General features: G+C 40.9%; 2 protein-coding genes across 7 annotated transcripts in view; one reads left to right on the forward strand and one right to left on the reverse strand.

The window, feature by feature from the left end:
- PFKM (phosphofructokinase, muscle) overlaps positions 1 to 14010 on the reverse strand; it is a 43465-nt gene extending 29455 nt beyond the window's left edge. The window contains exons 1-3 of one of the 3 annotated variants that reach the window (XM_072765427.1): positions 12292 to 12773; positions 11166 to 11260; positions 10408 to 10530 (exon numbers count right to left, since the gene is read on the reverse strand). In XM_072765427.1, the coding sequence (XP_072621528.1) occupies positions 10408 to 10530; positions 11166 to 11247 (205 nt within the window). In that variant the 5' untranslated portion in view covers positions 11248 to 11260; positions 12292 to 12773. Of the gene's footprint in view, positions 1 to 10407; positions 10531 to 11165; positions 11261 to 12291; positions 12774 to 13607 lie in introns of those variants that run through there. The other 2 variants (XM_072765432.1, XM_072765428.1) reach the window with 2 other exon arrangements.
- Positions 12314 to 24813, forward strand: part of SENP1 (SUMO specific peptidase 1) — a 52441-nt gene continuing 39941 nt past the window's right edge. Inside the window, exons 1-4 of one of the 4 annotated variants that reach the window (XM_072765433.1) lie at positions 12314 to 12958; positions 16868 to 16915; positions 18489 to 18619; positions 20388 to 20472. In XM_072765433.1, the coding sequence (XP_072621534.1) occupies positions 16912 to 16915; positions 18489 to 18619; positions 20388 to 20472 (220 nt within the window). In that variant the 5' untranslated portion in view covers positions 12314 to 12958; positions 16868 to 16911. Of the gene's footprint in view, positions 12959 to 13325; positions 13626 to 13948; positions 14023 to 14302; positions 14359 to 16867; positions 16916 to 18488; positions 18620 to 20387; positions 20473 to 24813 lie in introns of those variants that run through there. The other 3 variants (XM_026000193.2, XM_072765434.1, XM_026000194.2) reach the window with 3 other exon arrangements.

The raw sequence follows: 24813 nt of genomic DNA on the forward strand, positions 1-24813 counted from the left end.
AATTCTTTTTTTTAATTTTTTAAATTTATTTATGATAGTCACAGAGAGAGAGAGAGAGAGAGAGAGAGAGAGAGAGGCAGAGACACAGGCAGAGGGAGAAACAGGCTCAATGCACCGGGAGCCCGACGTGGGATTCGATCCCGGGTCTCCAGGATCGCGCCCGGGGCCAAAGGCAGGCGCCAAACCGCTGTGCCACCCAGGGATCCCTCTGTTCTAATTCTTATTATCTCTTTTTTCTGCTTACTTTGGATTTAATTTGCTCTTTTCTTATGGTTTCCCAAGTTGGAAACTGATTATTCATGTTGGACCTTCTTCTTTTCATATGTGTGTGTGTGTGTGTGTGTGTATATATATATAGATATATATAGATATATATTCAATGCTATAAATTTCCCTTTAAGTACTGCTCCCACTGCATCCAACAAATTTTGCCAAGTTGTGTTTTCATTTTCATTTAGTTCAAAATGTTTTTTAAATTTCCCTTAAGATTTCTTCTCTGATTTATGTGTGTTTTATGTGTTGTTAAATCCTTACATATTTGGGTGTTTTCCAGTTATCTTTCTGTTACTGATTTCTAGTTTAATTCCACTGTGGTCTGAGAGCAGACATTGTAGGATTTCTGTTCTTTTAGTTAAGGTGTATTTGATGGCCCAGAATGTGGTCATTCATTTCACTCACTTATAAACATACATAAACATATACAGCTGACCCTTGAACAACACTGGTTTAAATTATGCAGGTCCACTTATATGGAGATTTTTTTTACAGTACTGTAATTGTATTTATTTTCCTCATGATTTTCTTAATAGTATTATCTTTTCTGTAGCTTACTTTATTGTGAGGATACAGCATATAATACATATAACATATAAAATATCTGTCAATCAACTGTTTATGATACTGATAAGATTTCCAGGAACAGTAAGCTATTAATAGTTTAATTTGGGAGGAATCAAAAGTTATACATGGATTTTCAACTGTGCCCTTAACTACCTCACATTGTTCAAGAGTAAGCTGTATAGATATGATATGTATATGAGTTTACATAAATATATTGTTGCTATTATTACTTTTAACAACTTATTATCTGCTAGATTAACCAGAAACAAGAAAAATAAAAGTTTTTACTTTATCTTCATGTTTTCATTTTTTGATGTTCTTCCTTTCTTTACATAGGTCCAAGTTTCTGACCCATGTTATGTTCCTTCTTTTTAAAGAGCTTCTTTAACATTTCTTGCAAGGCAGGTCTACTGGCAACAAATTTCCTCAAATTGTCTGAGAAAGTCTATTTCTTCACTTTTAAAGGATAATTTTTCAGGGTACAGAATTTTAGGTTGGTGATATTTTCTCTTAACATTTCAAATGTTTCATTCCATGTTCTTCTTGGTTGCATGGTTCCCGAGGAGAAGTCGGATGTAATTTTTATCTTTGTTCTTCTATAGGTAAGGTGTTTTTTCCCCTGGCTTCTTTTGCTACTTTATCTTTGATTTGCTGTAATTTGAAAATGATATGTCTAGGTGTAGGGGGTTTTGTCTTTATTTTTAGCATAAATGTCTGAGCTTCCTAAGTCTGTGGTTTGATGTCTGACACTAATTTGGAGAAACTCTCAGTCATTATTGTTCCAAATATTTCTTCTGTTCCTTTATCTCTTTCTTTCCTCCATTTGGTATTCCTAATTTGTGTATATTACATCTATTGTAGATGTCCCAGAGTCCTTGGGTATTCTGTTTTCTTCAGTATTTTCTTTTCTTTTTGGTTTTTGAGAATTTATTGATAAATTCTGTAGTTCAGAGTCTCTCCTCAGCAATGTCCAGTGTACTAATTAATACCAAAGGCATTCTTCATATCTGTTACAGTGATTGTTTGTTCTTTATCTCTGGCATTTCTTTTTTGCTCTTTTTTAGGATTTCCATCTGTCTGCTTACATTGCCCCTCTGTTTCGCATGCTATTTTATTCATTAGAGTCCTCAACACATTATTCATAGGTGTTTAAAATCCCTAGTCTGCTAATGCCCTGCTATGTTTGGTTCTGATGCTTGCTCCGTCTCTTCAAATTGTATTTTTTGTCTTTTTATATGCCTTGTAATTTTTTCCTGATAGCCAGACATGAGGTAATGGGTAAAAGGAAGTACTGTAAATTGCCCTTCAGTAATGTGGTGGTAAGATGCGGTGAGGAGAGGAAGCAATCTATAGTCCAATGATTAGATTTCAATCTCTGCCCCTAGATTGTGAACTTGACAAGAGTTTCTCAGGTTTTCCTCCCTAGGTAGTTCTAGAAAGGCTAGAGTGGACTGGAGTTGGGTATTTATCTCCCACAAGTGGGTTAGGCTCTGAGAATACCCCAGTAAGTTAGGCACTGGTTAATTAGTTTCCTGTGAAGGCGGAGCTTGTTAACAAGAAAGGAATGCTCTGTTGTATTCCAAACAGTTCCTTTTCTTCTCCCCGTTTTGGAAGCCCTAGGGGGGGGGGGTTCTTTGATATTTACTGTGAGAATCGGGTTGAGCTCCTGAAAGGAAATCTCACAATATTGTGTAGACTCCCTTTGACTGGACCCCCTGCGTTTTTTAACTCTCAGAATGGTCTACGCTGAGCCTTCAGCAACTTGTTAATTACAGTTCAGGTTTTCCTACAGCATCACTGGTTCCAAGAATGTTCCCATTCATGGGTCTCTGCTCTAGTAAGCCGTGAGGAACCGGTACTTGCTGGTCTGTCTCATCAACTTTGGGGCTAGCAGTTTGCCCTTTCTTGTGGATCCAGGAATTGTTAATTTTTCAGTCTTTTCACTTACTCATTGCTAGGATGGAGTGGGGACTTGTAAGCTACTTAGGAGGAACTCTAAAGTCCAAATTATACACTTGAAACGGGTGAATTTTATATGTGAATTATATCTCAATAAAGATGTTAAAGAGTTTTGGAAAAGGAAAAGTTGGAAAAGCTTCCCACAACATTCTAGAGTTTCTAACTCCAACACAGGTTGAAATTTGAGAGGCAATCTATTCTTTACCCCCTTCTACACAATATCAACTTTTTAAAAAGATTTTAAAGTAATCTCTACACCCAATGTGGGGCTCAATTTGCAACCCCAAGATCAAGAGTCACATGCTCTACCAGCTGAGCCAGCCAGGGTCCCCTACCCAAAACCAACTCTTTTTTTTCAGCAGCAGATATTATTTTTTATTTAAATTCAATTAATTAACACATAATGTATTATTAGTTTCAGAGGTAGAGATCAGTGATTCATCAGTCTTATTTTTTTAAATATTTATTTATTTATTTGTTCATGATAGACACAGAGAGAGAAAGAGAGGCAGAGACATTGACAGAGGGAGAAGCAGGTTCCATGCCAGGAGCCCGACGCGGGGCTCGATCCCGGGACTCCAGGATTGTGCCCTGGGCAGAAGGCAGGCGCTAAACCCCTGAGCCACCCAGGGATCCTCCATCAGTCTTATATAATACCCAGTGCTCATTGCATGATGTGTCCTCCTTACTGTCCATCACCCAGTTACACTAATTCCCCATACTCCTCCCCTCCAGCAACCCTCAGTTTGTTTCCTATGATTAAGAGTCTGTTATGGTTTGTCTCCCTCTCTGATTTCATCTTATTTCTTTATGATCCTGTTTTGTTTCTTAAATTCCACATATGAATGAGATCGTATGATAATTGTCTTTCTCTGATTGACTTTTTTTTTTAAGATTTTATTTATTCATTCATGACAGACACAGAGAGGCAGAGACATAAACAGAGAGAGAAGCAAGCTCCATGCAGGGAGCCCTATGTGGGACTAAATCCTGGGACCCTGGGATCACGTCCTGGGCCGAAGGCAGGGCTGAGCCATCCAGGCATCCCATTATTGGCTTATTTTGCTTAGCATAATACCCTCTAGTTCCATCCACATTTTGCAAATGGCAAGATTTAATTTTGTGGGTTGAGTAGTTTCCATTGTGTGTGTGTGTGTGTGTGTGTGTGTGTGTGTGTGTATAATCTTCTTTATCCATTTATCTGTCAATGGACATCTGTTTCCATAAGTTTGGCTATTGTGGACATTGCTACTATAAACATTGGGATGCAAGTATCCCTTTGGATCACAACATTTGTGTCCTTTGGGTAAATACCTAGTAGTGCAATTGTGGGCCATAGAGTAGCTCTATTTTCAACTTTTTGAGGAACTCCATACTACTTTCCAGAGTGGCTGCACCAGCTTGCATTCCCACCAACAGTGCAAAAGGGTTTCCCTTTCTCCACATCTTTGCCGACTTCTGTCATTTCCTGACTTGTTAATTTTAGCCAATCTCACTGGTGTGAGGTAGTTATCTCATCATGGTTTTGATTTATATTTCCCTGATGCTAAATGATGTTGAGCATTTTTCCAGTGTCTTTTGGCCATTTGTATGTCTTCTTTGGAGAAATGTCTGTTCATGTCTTCTGCCCATTTCTTGATTGGATTATTAATTTTTTGGGTGTTGAGTTTGATAAGTTGTTTATAGATTTTGGATACTAGCCCGTTATCTGATAAGACATTTGCAAATATCTTCTCCCATTCTGTCGGTTCTCTTTTGGTTTTGTGAACTGTTTCCTTTGCTATGCAAGAGCTTTTTATCTTGGTGAAGTCTAAATAGTTCATTTTTACCTTTGTTTTCCTTACCTTTGGAGACTTGTCTAGCAAGAAGTAGTTTTGGCCGAGATCACAGAGGTTTGCTGCCTGTGTTCTCCTTTAGGATTTTGATGGATTCCTGTCTCACATTTAGGTCTTTCATCCATTTTGAGTCTATTTTTTGTGTATGGTATAAGGAAATGGTCCAGTTTCACTCTTCTGCATGTGGCTCAAAGCCAACTCTTAAATATTCGTTGAAAGTGTTCTTAATGAATTATTGCATTAATCAGTCTACCTTAATTAGGTGAAAGCAAGGAAATGTCACTGTTACTCACAGCCTTATTCAAAGACACTTGATCCTTTAGATTCCTTTTTGTGTCCAGGGATCAGTCATCTGGAGTTCCTGGAAAACTATATAAGCAGAAATCAAGGAAATATCTCAAAAGGCTGTTTGGAAACCTTCAGGTCAGTTGTGAGTGAGAGTCCCAGAAAAGAAGAATTTTCTCAGAAGTACTTAGGCCGTGCTTATGTCATCTTAGTACTATCTCCAAACTTGAAGATGTTATTTTCTGAGAATTAAACTAGTAAAAACCAACACAAAATAGAGACAGCTGATAGAAGAAAAACATCATGTTAAGAAAAGCCATAAATGTCTTCTTTATAAGAATCTTAGGAAATCTCTATTCATTATTAATTCTTACATTCAATAAATATTTATTGAGGACTCATTATGTGCCAGTCACTGTACCAGGTACTGAGTTATAATAAACTCTCATGGAGTTTAAAATCTAGAGGGACTGGGCAGCCCTGGTGGCTCAGTGGTTTAGCGCTACTGCAGCCCAGGGCCTGATCTTGGAGACCTGGGATCGAGTCCCACATCAGGCTCCCTCCATGGAGCCTGCTTCTCCCTCTGCTTGTGTCTCTGCCTCTCTCTCTCTCATGAATAAATAAAATCTTAAAAAAAAAAATCTAGAGGGACTAACAAGGGTTTAGTTATTTCACTGGACCTGGGATATAATTGAAGAAACCAGTACCCCAATTAACAATTATAATGTACCAATTTCTTGTGACTGAACCCAAAAGAAGGTCAGCTGGACTGAGAAGGCCATGTGGTTAAAATCCACTATTTTGACTTATTTCACTAAGTCAATCGGAGGACAAACAGTGTATGTTCTCACTCATTTGGGGAATATAAATAATAGTGAAAGGGAATATAAGGGAAGGGAGAAGAAATGTGTGGGAAATATCAGGAAGGGAGACAGAACATAAAGACTCCTAACTCTGGGAAACGAACTAGGGGTGGTGGAAGGGGAGGAGGGCGGGGGGTGGGGGGGAATGGGTGACGGGCACTGAGGGGGACACTTGACGGGATGAGCACTGGGTGTTTTTCTGTATGTTGGTAAATTGAACACCAATAAAAATTTATTAAAAAAAAAATCCACTATTTTGGGCAGCCCGGGTGGCTCAGTGGTTTAGCGCCACCTTCAGCCCAGGGCCTGATCCTGGAGACCTGGGATCGAGTCCTACGTCGGTCTCCCTGCATGGAGCTGCTTCTCCCTCTGTCTGTGTCTCTGCCCCTCTCTCTCTCTCTCTTTCTCTCTCCTTCTCTCTCTCCCTCTCCGTGTCTCTCATTAATAAATAAAATCTTTTTTAAAAATCCACTATTTCTTCTATCTTGTACTATCTGGTGATGGTCTTCCTGTTTTCAGCATGTCAGGAGAAGCCAATATGCACAGAGAAAAGCCAAATAATATCTCACCTTATATGTCATACCCTGGTACCAAACAATAAAAGATATATTCTCTATATTGATCTTCAGAGTACAGACAAGTATTTAGAAGGTGCCTGTCTTTGGCCCAGCGCGTGATCCTGGAATCCCGGGAACGAGTCCCACATCGGGCTTCCTGCATGGAGCCTGCTCCTCCTCTGTCTGTGTCTCTGCCTCTCTCTGTCTCTCATGAATAAATAAAATCTTTAAAAAATAAGAATAAAAAAATACATTTCCCTGGATTGACTGAGAGGCAATTTGACAGGGGACCAACACAGAGTAGGGTGGCCAAAGGGGATGCATAAGATTATCTCTTAATAGAGATTAATATCAATGGAAGATGAAAAAAGTGTTCCGGAAGTTTACTGGTATCCTTGCATATTTGACTGAAAGAAGAGCACCTGAAAGTCTATTTTCTTACTCAATGATCTTCCCAATTCAGTTGACATTTGAAGAGCCCTGAGAGTTTCAGGTCCATCAAATTCTCTGGAGCTAGTCCTGAAAGGTTGGGATCAGATCAATGTTGAATGGCAACTAGGTTGAGATTAAGACAATCTTTACAGAGGCAGAACTCCCATTGATTTTCCTTCAACAATAGAATAGGTCTTGGGTCACTTATAACATGGCATCTGTATATGGCGAATCTTGTTTCTGATGCAGAAAACAAGTACATTGGCTTGGAAGAAACCTGGGCTATGGGGAGCAATCACCTCCATGTATCAGTTGCATTCACAGTGTTGGAGAAACATTGCATCCTGGTCTGCATAAACCAGGATATGAGCGGTTTTGACAGTCCTACTGTCAAAGGAACAGAATGGTCCTTGGAACCGGGCAATGCTAGTAACAGATCGCTCAAATGAAGTATGAAATATGGTAGTAAGGTCTTATGCTTCCAGGGAGAAGTGGTAACACAGGGGGCAGATGGGTGTAACACTACTATCTTGGTGCACTCCCTCATTTGCAGCATGATTAGTAGTCATCTCAGGATTCCTGGATTGCCAAGGCCAGTTGTCCATTAGTGGTTAAGAGAGGTGTGTACAGAGGAGAAGCTCTGGGCCTAGCAGGAGGTTGGATCCGCTGGATCAGAGCCTGACCCACAGAGCTATTGCTGTCCCTGAGCCTTTGTGCTGGATGTCATTGTCTCACGCTCTGGGCTCTCCTGGAATTCTAACCGCAAAGGTTAGGGGCTTAGGTGACACACTCCTTTGCTGTGTCCCAGGCCAGGACCAAATGGCTTCCTTGGGTTGGGAACTGATCCTCCATAGGCCAGAAACATACACAAATGCACACACTGTGGGGCCTGCCTCATCACAGTACAAGCAGAGCTGGTCTATTCTAAGGGACAGGGAGTCTGAGAAGATAGTAACAGCAGCTGCTTCTCCACCAAGTGTGAAATTAGAAATAAAATGTGTTCCATTTTCCATCAGGATTAGAGGTCAGCTTGTCCACACACAGCCTCATGTGGACTGCCTATGGATTCTTCAGGCTGATAGCAGCAGAAGGACACAGGCTAGGGGTTTGGGGTACTGTGGTGTCGGTAGCTCTGGGCTCACCCTGCCAACCATGCTGTTTGATGGCATGACTTTCTCACTCATGCTCTGGGTGGAGAGGAGCCAGGCAGTGGCATTTTCCAATCCCGTCAGAGCACATAACCTCTCTTGCCAAGTCATCCTCAACCCAGGAGCCAGATCCTGTCACTCTTCAGTGAGTTCTCACAGCTCAGGAATGGTAAGACCTAGAAGGCACAGCATGATTTGGCTCTTACTCTATCTTTATAGTTCACTCCCCAGCTACTCTTCTCTCACCCAAGTTGTACTGGCCTTCTCTGCTCCTCCAATGAGCCAAACTCCTTCTCTCTCTCTTTTTTAAAGATTTTATTTATTTATTCATGAAAGACAGAGAGAGAGAGGTAGAGACACAAGCTGAGCAAGAGCAGGCTCCCTGCAGGGAGCCAGGTATAGGACTCGATCCCGGGACTCGGGGATCACACTCTGAGCCAAAGGCAGGTGCTCAATTGCTGAGCCACCTAGGCGTCCCCAAACTCTTTCTCAATTCAGATCCTACTGTCCCTTTTCCCAAAAAGCTCTTCTTTCCCCTTTTCCTGGCTGATACATACTCCTTTTTCAGGTCTTCCTTAGAAATGGTTTTTCCAACTTTTCACGTCTGCTTACTTACCCTGTTTTTATACTCTGATTATGTGATATTATTTTCACTCTACTAGCATCATTCTAATGATCTGTGTGTGATGATCTGATTGCCATCTTACTCCCACAGGGCTATAAAGTTGATGACAGTAAGCAATGTTACTTGTTTGCTGCTCTACTCCTAGTGCCAACTACAGTGCCTGACACAGTATGTGCTCACCACTTTTCTTGGAAGGAGTCAGGAGGGAGGGAGGTAGAGGAAGAAAGAAAAGGAGGAAGGGAAGAGGGAAGACAGGAAAGAAGGGAGGCAGGCAGGGAGAAAGGCAGAAAAGGAGGAACAGAGGTCCCAATGGGACTAATTGGGAAGATATTTGATTCTCCACCTCTAGTGGGAAAGCTGGAAGGGTTCACTGTAACTCCTACCTGAGTCCTCAGTGTTTAAAGGCAGAAGTTAACATCAGAATTTTGTTTGTGGGATACTGTTGAATTCAAACCACAGAAGAGGCACCAAATAGATCAGAGCTAAGGAGTTCTGAGGTGAGTATTAGGTATAGAGCAACACGAGAATGGGAAAAGCAGGGAAGATAGGGCAAGTAAGAAATAATCTATTCAAATTCAAGGAACTGTGGGACAGGGGCACAAGCTGGGCTTATTTCTTGTACCTAGCAGCTATTTATGGATGGGCAAAGCAAGTGTGATTAAAAGGACACCGACCACACACAATTGTCATATACAGATATATATTGCTCCAATGTCTTACTAAGTTGGTATTCTTGTGTATAAACCATTTTCTTGTGAGCATGATTAACTCTAGGTTCACTAAAATGAGACTAAATTAAGCTATAGTTTGTGCATCACGAAGCTTAGGACTTTGCGATGGTGCCCTGCCAGAGTGAACTCTGCCTAAGGGGTGGTCAGCTGCTCCCTCCCTTTCCTACCTCTCCATGGCATCCTCTTTTGAAATTCAACATTTTGAACGAAAGCTATCACCCCCGTGTTATGTTATCACCTTCTGATCACAGGCCCCTGGGGGAAAGGGAAAGTGTCTAGCTCATCTTGTCATGTACTATCGTAGAGGAGATGTACTGCTATTGAAGTGCGATGACTGAATAGTAACTGCTTGAAAAAATGATTGAATAAGGATTGCTATAAATTTCACAGGTACTGAGACTGATGACACCAATGAATTGGTTCGCATCTTGAGGAAGACCACTTTCGACTTGAATTTCTTCCTCAAATATGAGCAGTTGGGACTCAGTAAGACATTTTCAAACTGGCAACTATTAGGAAAATGACAAGGTTATGTTCTTTAATGTAATTTTTACAATGTCTCTATCATTTCTAGCATGTTATTGGGCACAACAGTGGGAACTCAAGAAATGTTTGCAATGAACGGACTCCAACACAGATGTTTTTCAGTTGAGAGGAAACGGGGAGATGTTTCCAACGTTCCATACAAATTGTTTACAAGTTAAACACTATTTGAAACATACAGGAGAAATTTGTTATTAAATGGATTCCTAAGGTGAGTATATTTTACAATATTTGGAATCACTTTATAGTATAACTCCTTTGTGTAATCCATTTTTTGAGTTTCATATTTTTATACATCAAGTTTGCTGGTAATAGGATAAACTAGATTAGTGCCTTATAGGCATGAGAAGCCAACTGAATGGCTACTGATTAAATCGAGCTGTTTTTCATAGAAAGCAGTCCCTCTTTCTATAGTTTCCCAGATGATCTCCTACTCTCTCTCTGTCTCCCTCACCCCCCCCACGCACAAATTTTCTCCTCTGTGTTTTAATTCATATTTCAAATTTGGTAGTTGTATCCTAATTTATAATGTATGCATAAACTTCATTTTCCACCTTTCCCCACCCCCTTGTTTAACCACATGCCTCACCATTTTTCAAAATAGGTATGCCTTCCATGGTGGTTGGATCATCCACAGCATGTAGAGGCTTCAAGTCGTCTGTCTCAGGTGGTGGCTTTTGTATGAGCATGCTGGAAGTTGAAGCTTCCCCAGCTGAGAAGCAATATCTCTAGGTCACCCTCAAGGTGGGACTCAGGGAAGAGAGTCTTACTTATTCTCTTTCATTTCCTCTGTAACTCTCAGCTGTCCAGGGCCTTTTCCCCCCATAATCCATTGAAAAATTAGAGAAGCGATGACCCCTCTCAATAACTATCTTACCTTAAAAAAGGTTCTATTCCTTTGACATAAATGAGAGAAAAGCAGAACGTGTAACTAGCTACTCTGAGCATGTGGTGGAATAGAAAGCCATTTTCCTTGGGACACTAGGTTATAGGTCTTAGAGTGTCGATTACAGTTGTAACAAGGACTCTTAACAGACGGGCCCACAAAAGACAGAGAAGTCAACTACCCGCTCACATGCTATAAATCCTGTTCTTCCTCAACTCCCAGGGCCATCCTTCTAACCTGCCTGGGCCTACTCCCACACATCAGACCAAAATCTCGCCTGATACTCGTATGAGGAAGAGACACGACTCAGAGGTAAATATTTTACTACAGTGGAGATGGAACGGATAAAGTCAGTTGGCCCCTAACACCTACATTTAGACCAGTAAGTGTCTCATCTTGCCTTGAAACTCCCTGCAAGAGAACCCATCTGTCCTTGGAGTGTGATCAGGAGACCATGGTACCTGTGCTCTGAGGAGTCCTGACTAACCCGCGAGACTGAATCACACACATGAAAAATTTCAGATGAAATTCCTCTTTACGCATGGCTGTATTTCTCCTAGAAATAGAGATGCAGTTTAATCCATATGAACAGATCTGTGGAACGATGGAGTTGGGACAAAACGGTCATGGGCCAGGTATTGCCCAGTCCTGAAGGCCTTGGGACATGACCACATAAAATATCAGCACAGGAAGTGGTACAAATAATATACTTTTATGCATTTGACAGGGCAAGAGCTCCTGGATTCAGTGAGCATCTAGGTAAAAGGTGGGGACCCCCCCCCTCCCGAGGCTCCCCTGCTCTAAGACTGCGCTCAGACCTGGGAGGTTTCATAAGCGTTTCTCTGGGATGCCCCAGTGGCCCAGCGGTTTAGCACCTCCATTCGGCCCAGACTGCGACCCTGGAGACCTGGGATCGAGTCTCCCTTTGCCTGTGTCTCTGCCTCTCTCGAATAAATGAATTAAAAAAAAATTTTTTTTTTTTTTAAAAGCATTTCTCCAAGACTCCTAGATTCTAGGGTCAAGAGGCCAAGCTGAAGGACTTGGTAAAAAAGTCTGAATGAACCAACATATTTCTCCCCATTATTTCCTTTTTAAAAGCAGGGCTGGGGGCGGGGGCAGCCCGGGTGGCTCAGCGGATTAGCGCCGCCTTCAGCCAAGGGCGTGACCTTGGAGACCCGGGATCGAGGCCCACGTCGGGCTCCCCGTGGGGACCCTGCTTCTCCCTCTGCCTGCGTCTCTGCCTTTCTCTCTCTCTCTCTGTGACTCTCATGAATAAATACATAAATAAAATTTCACGGACTACACGTCAGTCACCTCAGCCACCTCAGCCAGAGGGCTACCACCTGGGCCATTCAGTCCTTCACAGGGTGACCGACACCTGTGTCTCCGGCGGACCCCCCCTCCCCCCCAGTAGCTTCCCTCACACCTCTGCCCAGGTTTCAAACTCTCTCAGAGTCGTGCCAAGTTCTCCATGTTTCCGGAGCCTGACCTAAGCTAATCCTAAAAAAAAAAAATGCTGCCTTTTTTTCCCCCCCTTTTTCCTTTTTCCCAATGGCCATTCGAGCACAACGTGACGTAAAAGCGTACAGGACTGCAAGTTAGGAAACTTGTCTCGTCGTCCCACATTTGCCAGGCCCTTCGCGACTGTGGGAGAGGACGTGCCCCTCCCCGAAACGGTTCGCCTCGCGCGCTTCCCACAGCCACTGTAAGCACCACCGTTGCGTGAGTCTCCGTGAAACCCGATGCAGCGCCCGCTCCGGCTCTCAGGTCTGCGTCCGTCCGGGGGGCCGCACGCTCCCGCCGACCGCGGGCGGGCCACGGCGCAAAGCTGCCATGGAAACCAGAGCGAAAGCGAAAATCGCCCAGCGGAACCAGAAGACGGCGCGCCAGGGGCTCGAGGGAACAGAAAACAGCGAAGGACGACGGCTGCACTAACAGTAACCCCGAGAACGGGAACGCGAAGGAGAAAAACCCCCAAACTGAAAGGGGAACAGGGGAATTCTGCCCTCAGCCTCGGGCGCTGCTCGGGCCTGGCCGCACTGCGCAGGCGTTCCCCGGGTCCTCAACTCTGCTCTTTGACCTCCCGCCCCCTCCTCCCCCTTCCCCTCCCCCGCCCCCTCCGCCGCCGCCGCAGCTGCAGCCACCGGGCGGCTCTTCCGGTGCTGTGGAGGCTGTTCCGGTTCGCGGCGGTTCCCGGGTTTTGCGTTCCGCGCCCGGCCGGAAACCCCTTCGCATAGCAGCCGGTTCCGGTTCGGTGAGTGGCGGCGGGAAGCTGGGGGAGGGGTGAGGATGGAGGGAGCCTGGGCCGGGAGGCAGCGCCGGGCCGGGCCCAGCGGGCTGGGCTGGGCCGGGCGGAAGCGGGGAGGGCTGTGGGGCCGGCGCTCTTTCCTCCGCCCCGCCCCCTGGGACCCCCTCCCCTCCCCCCCGCGCTCCACCGGCCGCGATCCGGCGGGCGGCCGTTAAGTCGGCTTCCCGGGGCCGTTCCCTCAAGGCGCCTTTCTCCTGGGCCGGGGAGAGGCCCGACTCCCCGCTCCCGCCCTCCTCAGCGCCGTGACCTCGGGCCCCGCATCCCGGGGCGCTGTGCGGGGGAGGAAGGCCGGCGGGGATCCGGGGGCGCCCCCGCCCGGGCCGGGGCTCGAGTCGCGGCGGGGGGGGGGGGGGGGCGCTGCGCGGCGGGAAGCTCCGCTCTCCCGGACACCTGCTTCCCCTCCCGCCTCCCTCGAGACCTCGGTGGCCCTTCTCTCGACTACTTCTGCGTCTCGCGTAAACATTCCTCCAACTCTCTTACTCTGCGGCGTCCTCCCCCGGGGTGGGGTGACCGCTTAGTGTCGCCACCGCACAGACACGGCCGGACGCCCCCGCCCGGGCTATGAGAACCCCGGCGCCCGCCGCGGTCCGCTTACCTGGCTCATCGCCTCCGGGTAATTCCCCCCGAACCGTCTCTCCGTCTCGGTGAACCCCTAGCGCGATCCCTCCTGGACAGGTGCCCGGCTTGTCTTGAGCCTGGTGATTTCTGTTTATCGGTGCCTCTGCAGTATTTTCCCTATCTTGTGTGCAAGGACTTAAGCTCCTTTATCACTTTGGAGTCAGCCTTTATTATTAAGGCCATTTCATCCCACGCTGGGCACACTTGGGTGGGGGTGGGGGTGGGGATGCCGGTGAAGTTTATCATGGAGCCTTCTTTCCCCAGGCTGCCCACCTATTTGGCTGAGGGCCTTTGTTCTAATTGGATGGCGCGGGTGCAGCAGGATCCCATCGGCTCCTAAATCTTCGTCCTGTGCAGGGATGACTGTGCTGAGCGCTCCTGCTGAAAGACAGGTCCCCCTGCCTTTGAAATTACAGTCCCCGCGAAGCCTCGAGCATCTCTCTTCAGCACGGTCCCTTCCAACTTAGAGATCTTCCAACTTAGAGATCCCTTCTCTCCCCACCCCCGCCTCCCCTCCCCAGTCCCATTTTGGAAGCCTCATTTCCCTTTTTTTTTTTTTTTTAATCTTGGGAAGTTTTTTTTGTTTTTTTTGTTTTTTTTTTTTTTTTTGCCCAATTCCCATTGATTATCCCGCCTGCAAACATGGTCTTCTATGTCACCCGTCAGCGGAGTTAAATCTGGAGGGAGCAGAATGGATTAAAAAACAGGTTCTCCCACTTCGGGCTAAGGTGATGTAACCCTCTGACTGCTGCTTTGAAAAGTCTCTTCCTCTCCTTCACGGGACTCCCACGCCTCCTGCCAGCTGCACCAGCTTTACTTTTCTTGCTAGGAGTGATCTGTTGATGGATCCGGTTTCCCCCTTTCCCCCTCCCCCCAGGACACAGTGAGTGTTTGCAGCAGCAGCAGCAGCAGCAGCAGGGACCGGTTCTTGACTCATCTTCGTGTGCCTAGTGCCTCGCGTGTAACTGGCGCACACGGAATGCCCGTGTCCTGGAGAGGTGGAAAGCTTAGTGTTTTAAGGGGCTTGAGTGTTAAGGCGTTTGTCTAAGTGGGAGAGATTATAGACACAAATAGGAGAGACCCAGACACACGATGATATGCTGCAAGCTGTATCATACACACAGAGTTGAGATCACTTCCACACCCTTCTGGTATCATAAATTATTCTAACCACATTGGGTCCTGGATAAAGCCAATTGCCTCTCCTCAGTCTGTATACTTTCTAGTAACTAGCCATCGTAACTGTAAACATTCTCTTTTATAACCACTTCTTCGCCTGTAAGATTATACATGTTTTGCTATACCTGTTACATTCTGATACTGTCAGGACTTGGCCATCTTTTTTTTTTTTTTTTCTCTCTCTCTCTCTCTCTCTCAGATTTCCTAATATTTTGTGTTCAGCTATTAACTTGACCTCACCTGAATACCTGTAACCGCTTATATTCTTTCAGTAAATTAATGACCAGTGCAAACCAGGAACCGTTATTAGGATACTTTTCTTAAGATGGAAACATTCTTAGGCTCGTGGGAATTTGGTGGCATCAGAGTTTCCAGATCCAGCATTTCATGTTGAGTCTTGGAGCAAAATATCTCTACTTCTAATGTAAATGCAAGTGGCAAAAAGAAAGTAACATAAGCACATGGAAGAAGCTGGGTGTCTTTGTATTAAAATGTAAATGTGAGTCTTTTAATTATTAAAATCGTTAAACAGCGTGGAATCCCCCAGGACCATCCCCCAGAGAATTACTTTCATTTTGCCAAAGTGTATGAATCCTTGATGAAGATCTGTTAAAGGATACTAAGTTTTGTGGTGTTTGTTGAAAACACATTTGCTTGGGAGTTAGGGTGCCCTGGATTTTTATCTTCCTTTGCCCCCATCTATGTGATTTCAGGCAAATCACTTAACTTGTCTGGACATAGTCTCTAAAATTCTTTAATTTCTTGCTTCCTTCCCTCTACGTCTATCTTAACAATACAAAGGAAGTAACATGGTACTGTTCTACTAGGCACCACACTTTTAAATTGGCATTCTCCTTGAATCAAGAATAAAGGCTAGTGGGGACACGTATGAAATAGCCTAAGGGGGTGAAATGAGAAAAAGTCACTGCTAGTTTACTGGTTGATGGGATTTTTTTCCCTTAATGTGGAACCCAGGGAATTCTTCATTTAAAATGGAAGAAGGGGGAAAAAAAACCTGGAGAATTTCCAAATAGAAGCCTTTTGTTAAGTTGAGCATTTGGAAACATACTCGAAGCCTAAATATAAGGCTTAAGTTATTTGGGACTCCTCCCCAATGAGGCTCGTAATCAGATGATTACTCTGCTTAGTCTGTAGCTATGCCAAGAAAAGCTCAAGCCGGCTTTCTTTGTGTGTTATTGCGCTCATAAGGAATACCTATTATCATTATCTGGTCTCATTAGTGGATTGAAGCCCTGATACTGATACAGGTATTGATAAAGTTGATGATAAACTAAAGTTGAAGTGCTCAATCTTCTTAAAAATATAAGATTATGATTATAGTAAGTGTGAGTATTACCATCCCTAGTTTCCTCTTAGATGTGCCAAGAAGCTTATGTGCCGATGGTATGTTTATTATCCGAGTTCCAAGTAGTTAGGTTTTTAGATTGCTTTTGGGGGCGGGGGCGGATTAGGTACATCAGAGGAAAAAATAATTTCATGTAGGCAAAAAGACTTTGGTTTGTAACAGTTTGATTAATGATGGGAGAAAAAGTACAACTGAGAAGTATTCCTTGATTGTTCTCAGAATATCAGTAGCTTTATGTTTGGCCGCTGACCAAAACATATGGAAGAGAAGTCTAATGGGATCACCCTAAGATCTATTACTTATTTATAAAATGGTTTAGCATGTGTTTAATACAGCAGTGGGTTGCAAAGAATTTCTAGGTTGTAATTTCAGTGCAGTCCCTGACTAACTTTATGAGCATATGCAAATTAATCTCCAAAGGGTTGGCACTCCCAACTCCTTGATGTAATAGTCTGTGATTCTGGGAGTAGTCCATAATTGCTGTTTAATATAACTCAGGGTTCAGAAATGTTTGGAATCGCCTCCTCTAGTTTTAGTTTCTATTCTCTTCCCATCAAGTCATCTCTCCTTACCACCTTATAGTTTTCTCTACAAAGAACACAAATGTCACTTGGGAGTGACTTCCTGTTCTATAATTATATGAAGGAGGTGTTTCAGTATGTAACATTTCTGTTTTCTGTCTTCTTTCATAGGACTTTGTATCTTTGCTAACGTCAGTGATGTGAAAAGACCTGACATGGGTAAGTCTGACTATGAAGTAGTAATTCAATCTTTTTAGTTGCTCTGATTAGTTAAGTTGAATCGAAAGAATGTTTGTGGGTTGGTTTTTTTTTTTTTTTTAACATTTTCCGTATTTGCTTTTTTGTGCTTAATAATGATCTTAAAGGAGGTCTCAATCTAATTATGTAACAACGTAACATGAGACAATTTTCTTTAGGTTGAGACATTGTTTATAGCATCATTTGGAAACATTTTCTCATTCATTGTATTGAAAAAGCCAGATGCATACTAGCAAACATTTACTATGTGCCAGGCCAAGTTCTGAGTACTTAAAATATATTAATTCAATTAGTTTTTTTTACAACTGCCTTACATGGGTGCCTAATATCATCAAGGAAGCTGAGGTTAAGAAACAACTATACTGGCAGAGGCAGTAAACAGATTTTAAACTCAGGCAGTCTGGTTCCAGAGTCCTTGTTCTTTCATACTATGTCATACCAACTTTTGTATGATAAACAATTTGATGAAGGTAAATTTCATCTAGCTAGTAGCATTGAGAATTGTGATTACAACATCTTCCAGTCATCATGATTCTTTATCTCTATAAAGGGGACCAATACAAGGTCAGGACTAGTCACCAATCAGAAATAGATTGAACAATTTATACAGTTCTTTCTTATAATTCCATGTGCTTCTTTTAAAGTCACATTAGTCTTCTCTCTTCTTTCTGTTTCTTCCTTTTTCTTAGTCTATCTTCTCTCTGCCTTGATCATTTGTTTCCCTTTTACTCTAATTGTTGATGTCAGTGTAAGTCACTGAGTTCTGTCCTCTCATTTGTTTCTGTTCTAGTTCTTCGTATTAACAAAGATTTCAAAGGTGGTTATAAAGTAAGGCTCTGCCGTAGCATTATAGTAATTGAGCTGATACCTGTTAAGAGCCATATGAATAAATGATACTTTTTGCACACACAAAAAAAGTTCAGGTGGATTAATTTTTAAAGCACCCTTTTGAGTTAGACAAAGGAAATAAATAATTGTTAACAGTGATTGTTTCTAAATGGTGAGATTTCTTTCTCTCTTTTTCTAATAGTTAATTTTTTTTTCTACAGTTAAAACATAAACATGCAGAGTTTCTTTAGGGAAAATTTTTAAAACTTTGAGTTCGGATTTTTTTTTTTTTTAAGATTTTATTTATTCATGAGAGACACACAGAGAGAGACAGAGTGAGAAGCAGGCTCCCCCCAGGGAGCTGATGCGAGACTCGATCCCAGGACCCCGGGATCATGACCTGAGTCAAAGGTAGACGCTCAACCACTGAACCACCCAGGCATCCTGAGTTCATCTTTTTCTATACTTGCACAAGTTTTGAACTTTTTGGTAGGTGGTAAATTCCAAAGGAGCCAATTTCTGCACATGGGCCTCTTTTTTGACCATGACATTTTGAGATTTCTGACCAATGGTTATAAAAGAAGGGTTGTATTTGAATATAGAGATGTTCTTTGGGAGTCATTTTTATTAGGTGAAATGATTTGTTCATAGGAAAGTAGTTATTGAGGAATTATATGACTTGAATTAATTTGGATTCTTTCCCCAGATGATATTGCTGATAGGATGAGGATGGATGCTGGAGAAGTAACTTTAGTGAACCACAACTCCATATTCAAAACCCATCTCCTGGCACAGACAAGTTTTCCAGAGGACCACCTTTCATTTTCTGACCATCAGGTTAGGAATAATTTTCTTCCCTTAGTTAATGAATTACTTTGGCTTAAATTTTCATCTGATATAATTTAAATGCCACACTCAAAAGGATAAACATATATAAACTCTTTAGGATCAATATTTCTAGTGTTTTCAAATTTTTTTTTTTAATTTTTTTTTTTAGTGTTTTCAATTTTGTTTGATATATTAAAGACAAGAACTAGGCTATGTATGAGTCTTTTGAGAACAGTATCTTTTAGAAAACTTTTTATTATTCTTGTGCATAGTACAATTACTGAAACACAGGTTAGTGTTCTTTTAAACTAGTGTCTTAAAGTTGCTGAGCATTAAGTGGGAGGAAATACATAAGTATACAGAGGTGCTAGATTTCCCTGTGCTATAAAGGACCACCAGCAACAGCATCCCCTGGGAGGTTGTTAGAAATGCAGAACCTCAGGTTTCACCCCAGACCTACTGAATCAGAATCTACAGTTTTAAAATTTTCCAGCTGGCAAATAGAAATATCACATATTCCAATAATTCTCCTACTGGGTATTTACCCAAGAAAAATGAAAACACTAAATAAAAAAAAAAATGTATGCACCCCTATGTTTATTGCAGCATTATTTGCAATAGCCAAAACACGGAAGCTGCCTAAACGTCCATTGATAGGTGAATGAATAAGAAAGATGTAATATACATATAAGCAGTAGAATATTATGCAGCCATAAAGAAGGATGAGATCTTGCCATTTATGACAGTATGGCGTAGACTCAGAGAGTATTATGCTGAGTGAATTAAGACTGTGAAAGACAAATATCTCATGATTTCACTAATATATGGAATCTAAAAAACAAATAGCATGATTAGATCTGTAAATACAGAGAACAAACTGATGGTTGTGGGGAAGGAGGTAGAACAAAATAGATGAAGGACAGTGGGAGATAACAGGCTTCCAGTTATGGAGTAAGTCACAGAAGTAAAAGGCACACAGCATGGGGGGGGTATAGTGTGTCAGACAATAGCTACATTTATGGTGAGCATAGCATAACCTACAGAAAAGTTGGATCGCTATGTTGTGCACCTGAAACCAATGTAACATTATATATTAGCTATGCGGAAATTAAAACATTTTTTTAAAAAAGAAAAAAAAGTCTCCAGCTGGTTTATTTACACATTAAGGTCTGAGGAGAGGAGCATTGTTAATAGAACAATCTTTCTCAGTAGGAAAACTGTTACTAATATGGAAAAGACAGTTCTTTACTGTGTGAATCTCTCTCAAGCAAAGCAGAATGCTAAGCATTCTTGGCTCTTGGGCACTAAAGACCTGTAGCATCTGCCCCTAATAATGATTTTTGGTAACTGAATGTATAGCCACACATTTCCAGATTGGTACTGGAGTATAGCCCCACCCAGATAAAGAACTTCTGTATGAAGTTATCCAAAGATTCAAAATCAGATGCATTTTGTCATCCTCTTTCATAAATAATACAACTGGCTTTTAGAACAGAGTATACTACGTGCATATTTACCTTTTAATGAGCGTCCTTTGAATTAAGTTGTGTAACAGATACTTTGCCTGTTTTTCCCCTTGAAGCCTCACTCATTTCATCAGATTGTCTATGCATTTTCCTTTCTCATTAGTATGTAGTTTATGATATGTAAAAATATAGTTATATTGAATCTGAAATATCTCACAATCTTGTTTAATGATACATTTTTTCCTAGTATAAATTTTTTTCCATTTTATCGCCAAAAATATGACTTAAGAAAAATATTTTGCTTTGTTTAGATTTTACCTTCCAGGGAAGGAAATTTGGACCGATCTTATACATGTTCAACAAGAAGTGCAGCTTGTAACCCAAATTATTATTCAGGTATGACACTTTACTTGGAGTCACAACATTTGTTGTACCATTCAGATTTCTTTCTAGCAAATTGTGTGTGTTTACCATCTCTAAAGTGAAAACACTGTCAAAAGCAAAATGGTATTTTCTCCACTAAAACATCACTGTGTGTGTGTGTGTGTGTGTGTGTGTGTGTGTTGGGGAGGGTGGGAGTTGCTATAATACTTTACTGACCTAGTCTCAACCACTTATTTTTAATGAAAAAGTTTTTTTTTGAGATCCATTTTCTTACTTGTTTATTATGTTATTGTGGAAAGCAGTACAACTTTGGTTTGGGTTTTTTTTTTTTTTTTTTTGAGGTATGTGTATATGATGTAAAGGATGTTTGTTTTGGATTGATATAAAGCACAGAGTTAGCTTATTTCTATTCTGCTTGAAACCATGAATCCTGAAAAATTATTTCTACCCAAGCTTGTCCCTCCATCAGGGCAGGAAATGTTAACATGTTTTTGTCTAGCACCTGCCACAGCCATGCTTGCATATTCAAGGGCTTACCTGTTCAGCTTGTGATCCATGACAGAAGTCAGCATTCTCTAGGCTATTCCTAGTCCATGGCCTGCCTGACTTTCCATCTGCCCCCTTCCTAAGGTTAGGACTTCCAGTGATCTTCTGGCTCTGTCTTGGGGAAACTAAGAGGTTTTTGTTGGTTAGCTTCCTGGCAGGAGAACCCAGGAAGATTATAGTGCCATAATGCCTTCCCGTGTCTTATCACTCTTAATGCTTCAGTCTCCTCACATTCCCACTAATATGGGAATATTAATAAAACTGCTGAACCTGCCCTAATGGGATTTTTATAAGGATAAATTGAGATAATAAATATGAAATGCAAATAATAATTGTTGTTGTTATTTGGCTTCCTCAGGATTCTTTGTCAGCAAGATGAGATCTCCTCCCCTAAAAAGACGTTAGTATGATGATCTTTTAGATTTATATTATATTTAAATGTCATTTAGGTGGGTGGTACCCTGGGCTCTGGATTTTGTTTGTTGGTATGGGAAATGGTCTCTGCAAAGTATGTGCATAGTTTGTATAGGAAAATCAGTTAACTGGCTCAGAAAGTAACTCTGCCATCATTATTATTGGAAAGGCCTTTCTGATGAGCAGAAAGCCTGAAATCTGGTTGAATAGTTCATTATTAATCCTAGAGGAAGGACAGTTGAGTGGATAATGAAATGAGATCATTAATATATACATTTGAACTCAGGCTGTGCTTGCTTATAATTTCATATGTTGATTTACCATTGGATATAATATTTACTTACAGTTTAAAATAATTGCTTAATAAGAAACAATTATTTATAAAAATTATACTCAAAATCTGCTGACCATAACAACTCAACTCTGTGGCCTTGTCTGTGTAACTTAACTGTGGCCTTATCTGTGTAACTTATCTGTGTATACTTGCATGATACACATTGTATGATTCGATACATATCATCTTTTTTAGCCTAACATTTTAGACTAATTTTTACTTTTTCATCTCTTTACATGTTATTCTTCGTGTCTACCTTTTTCTGTTGATTTCTAGTAATCCATAGAACTGATATGCACATTCACAATGTTTTATGTGCAATTCCAAAATATAAAAGGTTCTGAAAACCAGAAATTCTTTTTATAATTCACTTGGCATCCAAACTGACCTGACCTGAAGTCATTCCTTGGCAAAACCCACATGAATTGACATGAAACTATTTATATTTTGTCTTCTATTTATCTCTGTAAATATGAGTATTTATATATTTCTTATATTTCTTATATATTTCACTGCAGATACATCAATATGTTTGATTACAGGATGTACCTTCAAATTATACCTTGAAGTGTTACATAGTGTGTATGTGCGTTTATGTGTGTGTGTGTATTTATATAGTTATCTTTTTAAAATCCCCAAAATTTTAAATTTAGAAGTGCAGTGGGACCTAGGGGACTATGATTTAGGATAATGGGCCCATGCCTTCATTTACTTGATTATTTTCTCTATGGTTTAGGTCCCCTTCACTCTCACTGTTTATAGCTATTATAAATAATATGACTTAAAAACATTTGTATGTATAGCCCTTTTTCTTTCAAATTTCATTAGACCCTTAATATTCATAAAGGATGTATCCAAGATCATCTCAAAAATCTCATGTTCTTGACTATGATAGTATTTAACCAGATTCTTGGCTTTCTACTCAATTACATGATTCTTGAGAGGTACATTTTTCCTTTGTTTCTCCTAATACCTAAGTTGATCCCCATAGCAAATCTTACACGGAAGTTTTGTCTCTCACTTGAAGGCCATTTTTTAGGAAAATAAAAAAAAATCATAACAGTTACTGTATACATGATGAATAGCGAAAGTGTAACTGTGACTAACAGAGCCATATTGAAATGGGGTTGCCGAGCTATTAGATTTATTCCCTAATTTACAGCCTGAGGCAGAGTATTCGGCTGTGTCTCTACCAAGTTTCATCTTATCCCTGACCAAACAAATGTATGGCATGTCATAGACCTCCAGGGTTGCTCTCTGACAATCAGAATTTTAAATCTGTGAAGGCCAAGGGTTTAAATACTTTTCTCTTAAAATCTTCAGTTTAAATCTACTTTTTACTGTGCACTTTAAACTTCGTTCCTTTGTCACACCCATTCCAACTGATTGTTAAGAATTTTGTCTCTGCTGTCTCCTTTGTATGTATTCTTTTCCGATAATCCCCACATTGATTTCTGTGGTCAGTCACCTTGAGCTTCATTGCTTGATGGGGGTCTCCAGTTTACTTTCTTTAGTCTTCTCATTCTGTCTTGATGTTTGTCTCCTCTCTTGCTGTTCTCTTTTCTATCAAGATGAAAACAAACATGGGAAAGCCCCAAACTTTAGAATCCAGGGTCTGGAGCTTACTATTTCCTGCTTTACTGAATTTTCTTCTCCATATCAAGTTTTTTAAAAATCTGCTTCTTAATCCATTAAGATTAGACTATTTTAAAAAAATCTTTTTTTAGAAAGCAGAGAAAATGCAGCTCTTTTATTTTAATAATTTACTACTGGTCAGACTTCAGGACCTTGCTTCTATTAAGAACACAATTGAAAATTAAAACATTTTAAGCACTAAACAAAGAAAAGTAGATTAAGATGAAAAGAAGTGATTTTGCTTATGCTTAGAATCATTATCAACATCTTCTCTTTGGAAAATATGTTAAATGAGATTGCCAAACTGTCATTTAGTAGATGACTTAAAGCATCCTGCTACTTTTAATAACTAAACCTGAAAGTTAACAGGAGCAACTGATGATGGTTACTTTTATTGTGATTGCCTGACATACTTCTCTTAAAATATAAAGTTTCTTTCATTATGTCCATAAAAGTATTTCCTGTCCTTATAGAAAATTTGTAGAGAAAAGTAGAAAAATACCCATCACTCTATCATTGGAACACAACCAAAATTAAATTATTGGTGTAGATCCTTATAGTTTTGTGTTGCGTATGTGCACATAATAAGGAGTCTTATTTGTGCATTTGCAATCTGATTTCTTAACGATGACAGAACCAGCTTAAACATCACTAAAAAAAAGAGTGTCTGCAGCCCCATCCATGTTGGTTCCTCTTGAGCTCTTTTGATTGCATCAACACTAGAAGACTATTCATTGCTTTCATTGAGTGGAGATGGAACCACCTTGTTCTAGTTAAACAGACTGCCTGATGCTGTGCTTTTTCCCTTGTGTTTAAAAGCTGAAAGCTTTGTGAAATGCCGTTAAGGAGGCAACCCTGGCTTATCCTTGGTCTCACTCAAATTTCATACTTGTCAGGGTAATTTTGCATTTTTTTTAATAGAGTTATTCCTCAAGTAGACATCTCTAGTTAGATCATTTCCCCATCATATTTTAGCAAAAAAAAAAAGTATAGAAGACAGATTTCTGATGTTACTGCTTTGCATTTAAAGATTAAAATGTTCTGGTCCTTTAATGATAACTCATTTTTATCAGCTTGGTTTCTCTTCTTAAAATAATAGTAATAGATGCTAAGTATAGGTACTGATTACAAAGCTAAAAGGTTATAATTCATTTTGAAAGTAAATTTATTAAATTAAGTTCATCTACTGGTGAATCAGCTAGTAGTTATACCACCCCTGAATGCTGCTTTTATTTTTTTGCTGTTTTATTTATCCCAAATCCTGATAATCCTGATTCTAAAAAACAACAACAAATAAAACCAACAATCACAACAGCACAAAACTTATTTTTGTCACCTACCCTATCTTTTGGATACAATATCAAAAGCTACATTAAATATTTTAAATAACTTTGCACAAAGTTCTATAGTTATATCCTTTGAGA

Source organism: Vulpes vulpes, chromosome 8 (assembly GCF_048418805.1).
Source record: "Vulpes vulpes isolate BD-2025 chromosome 8, VulVul3, whole genome shotgun sequence".
NCBI lineage: Eukaryota > Metazoa > Chordata > Mammalia > Carnivora > Canidae > Vulpes > Vulpes vulpes.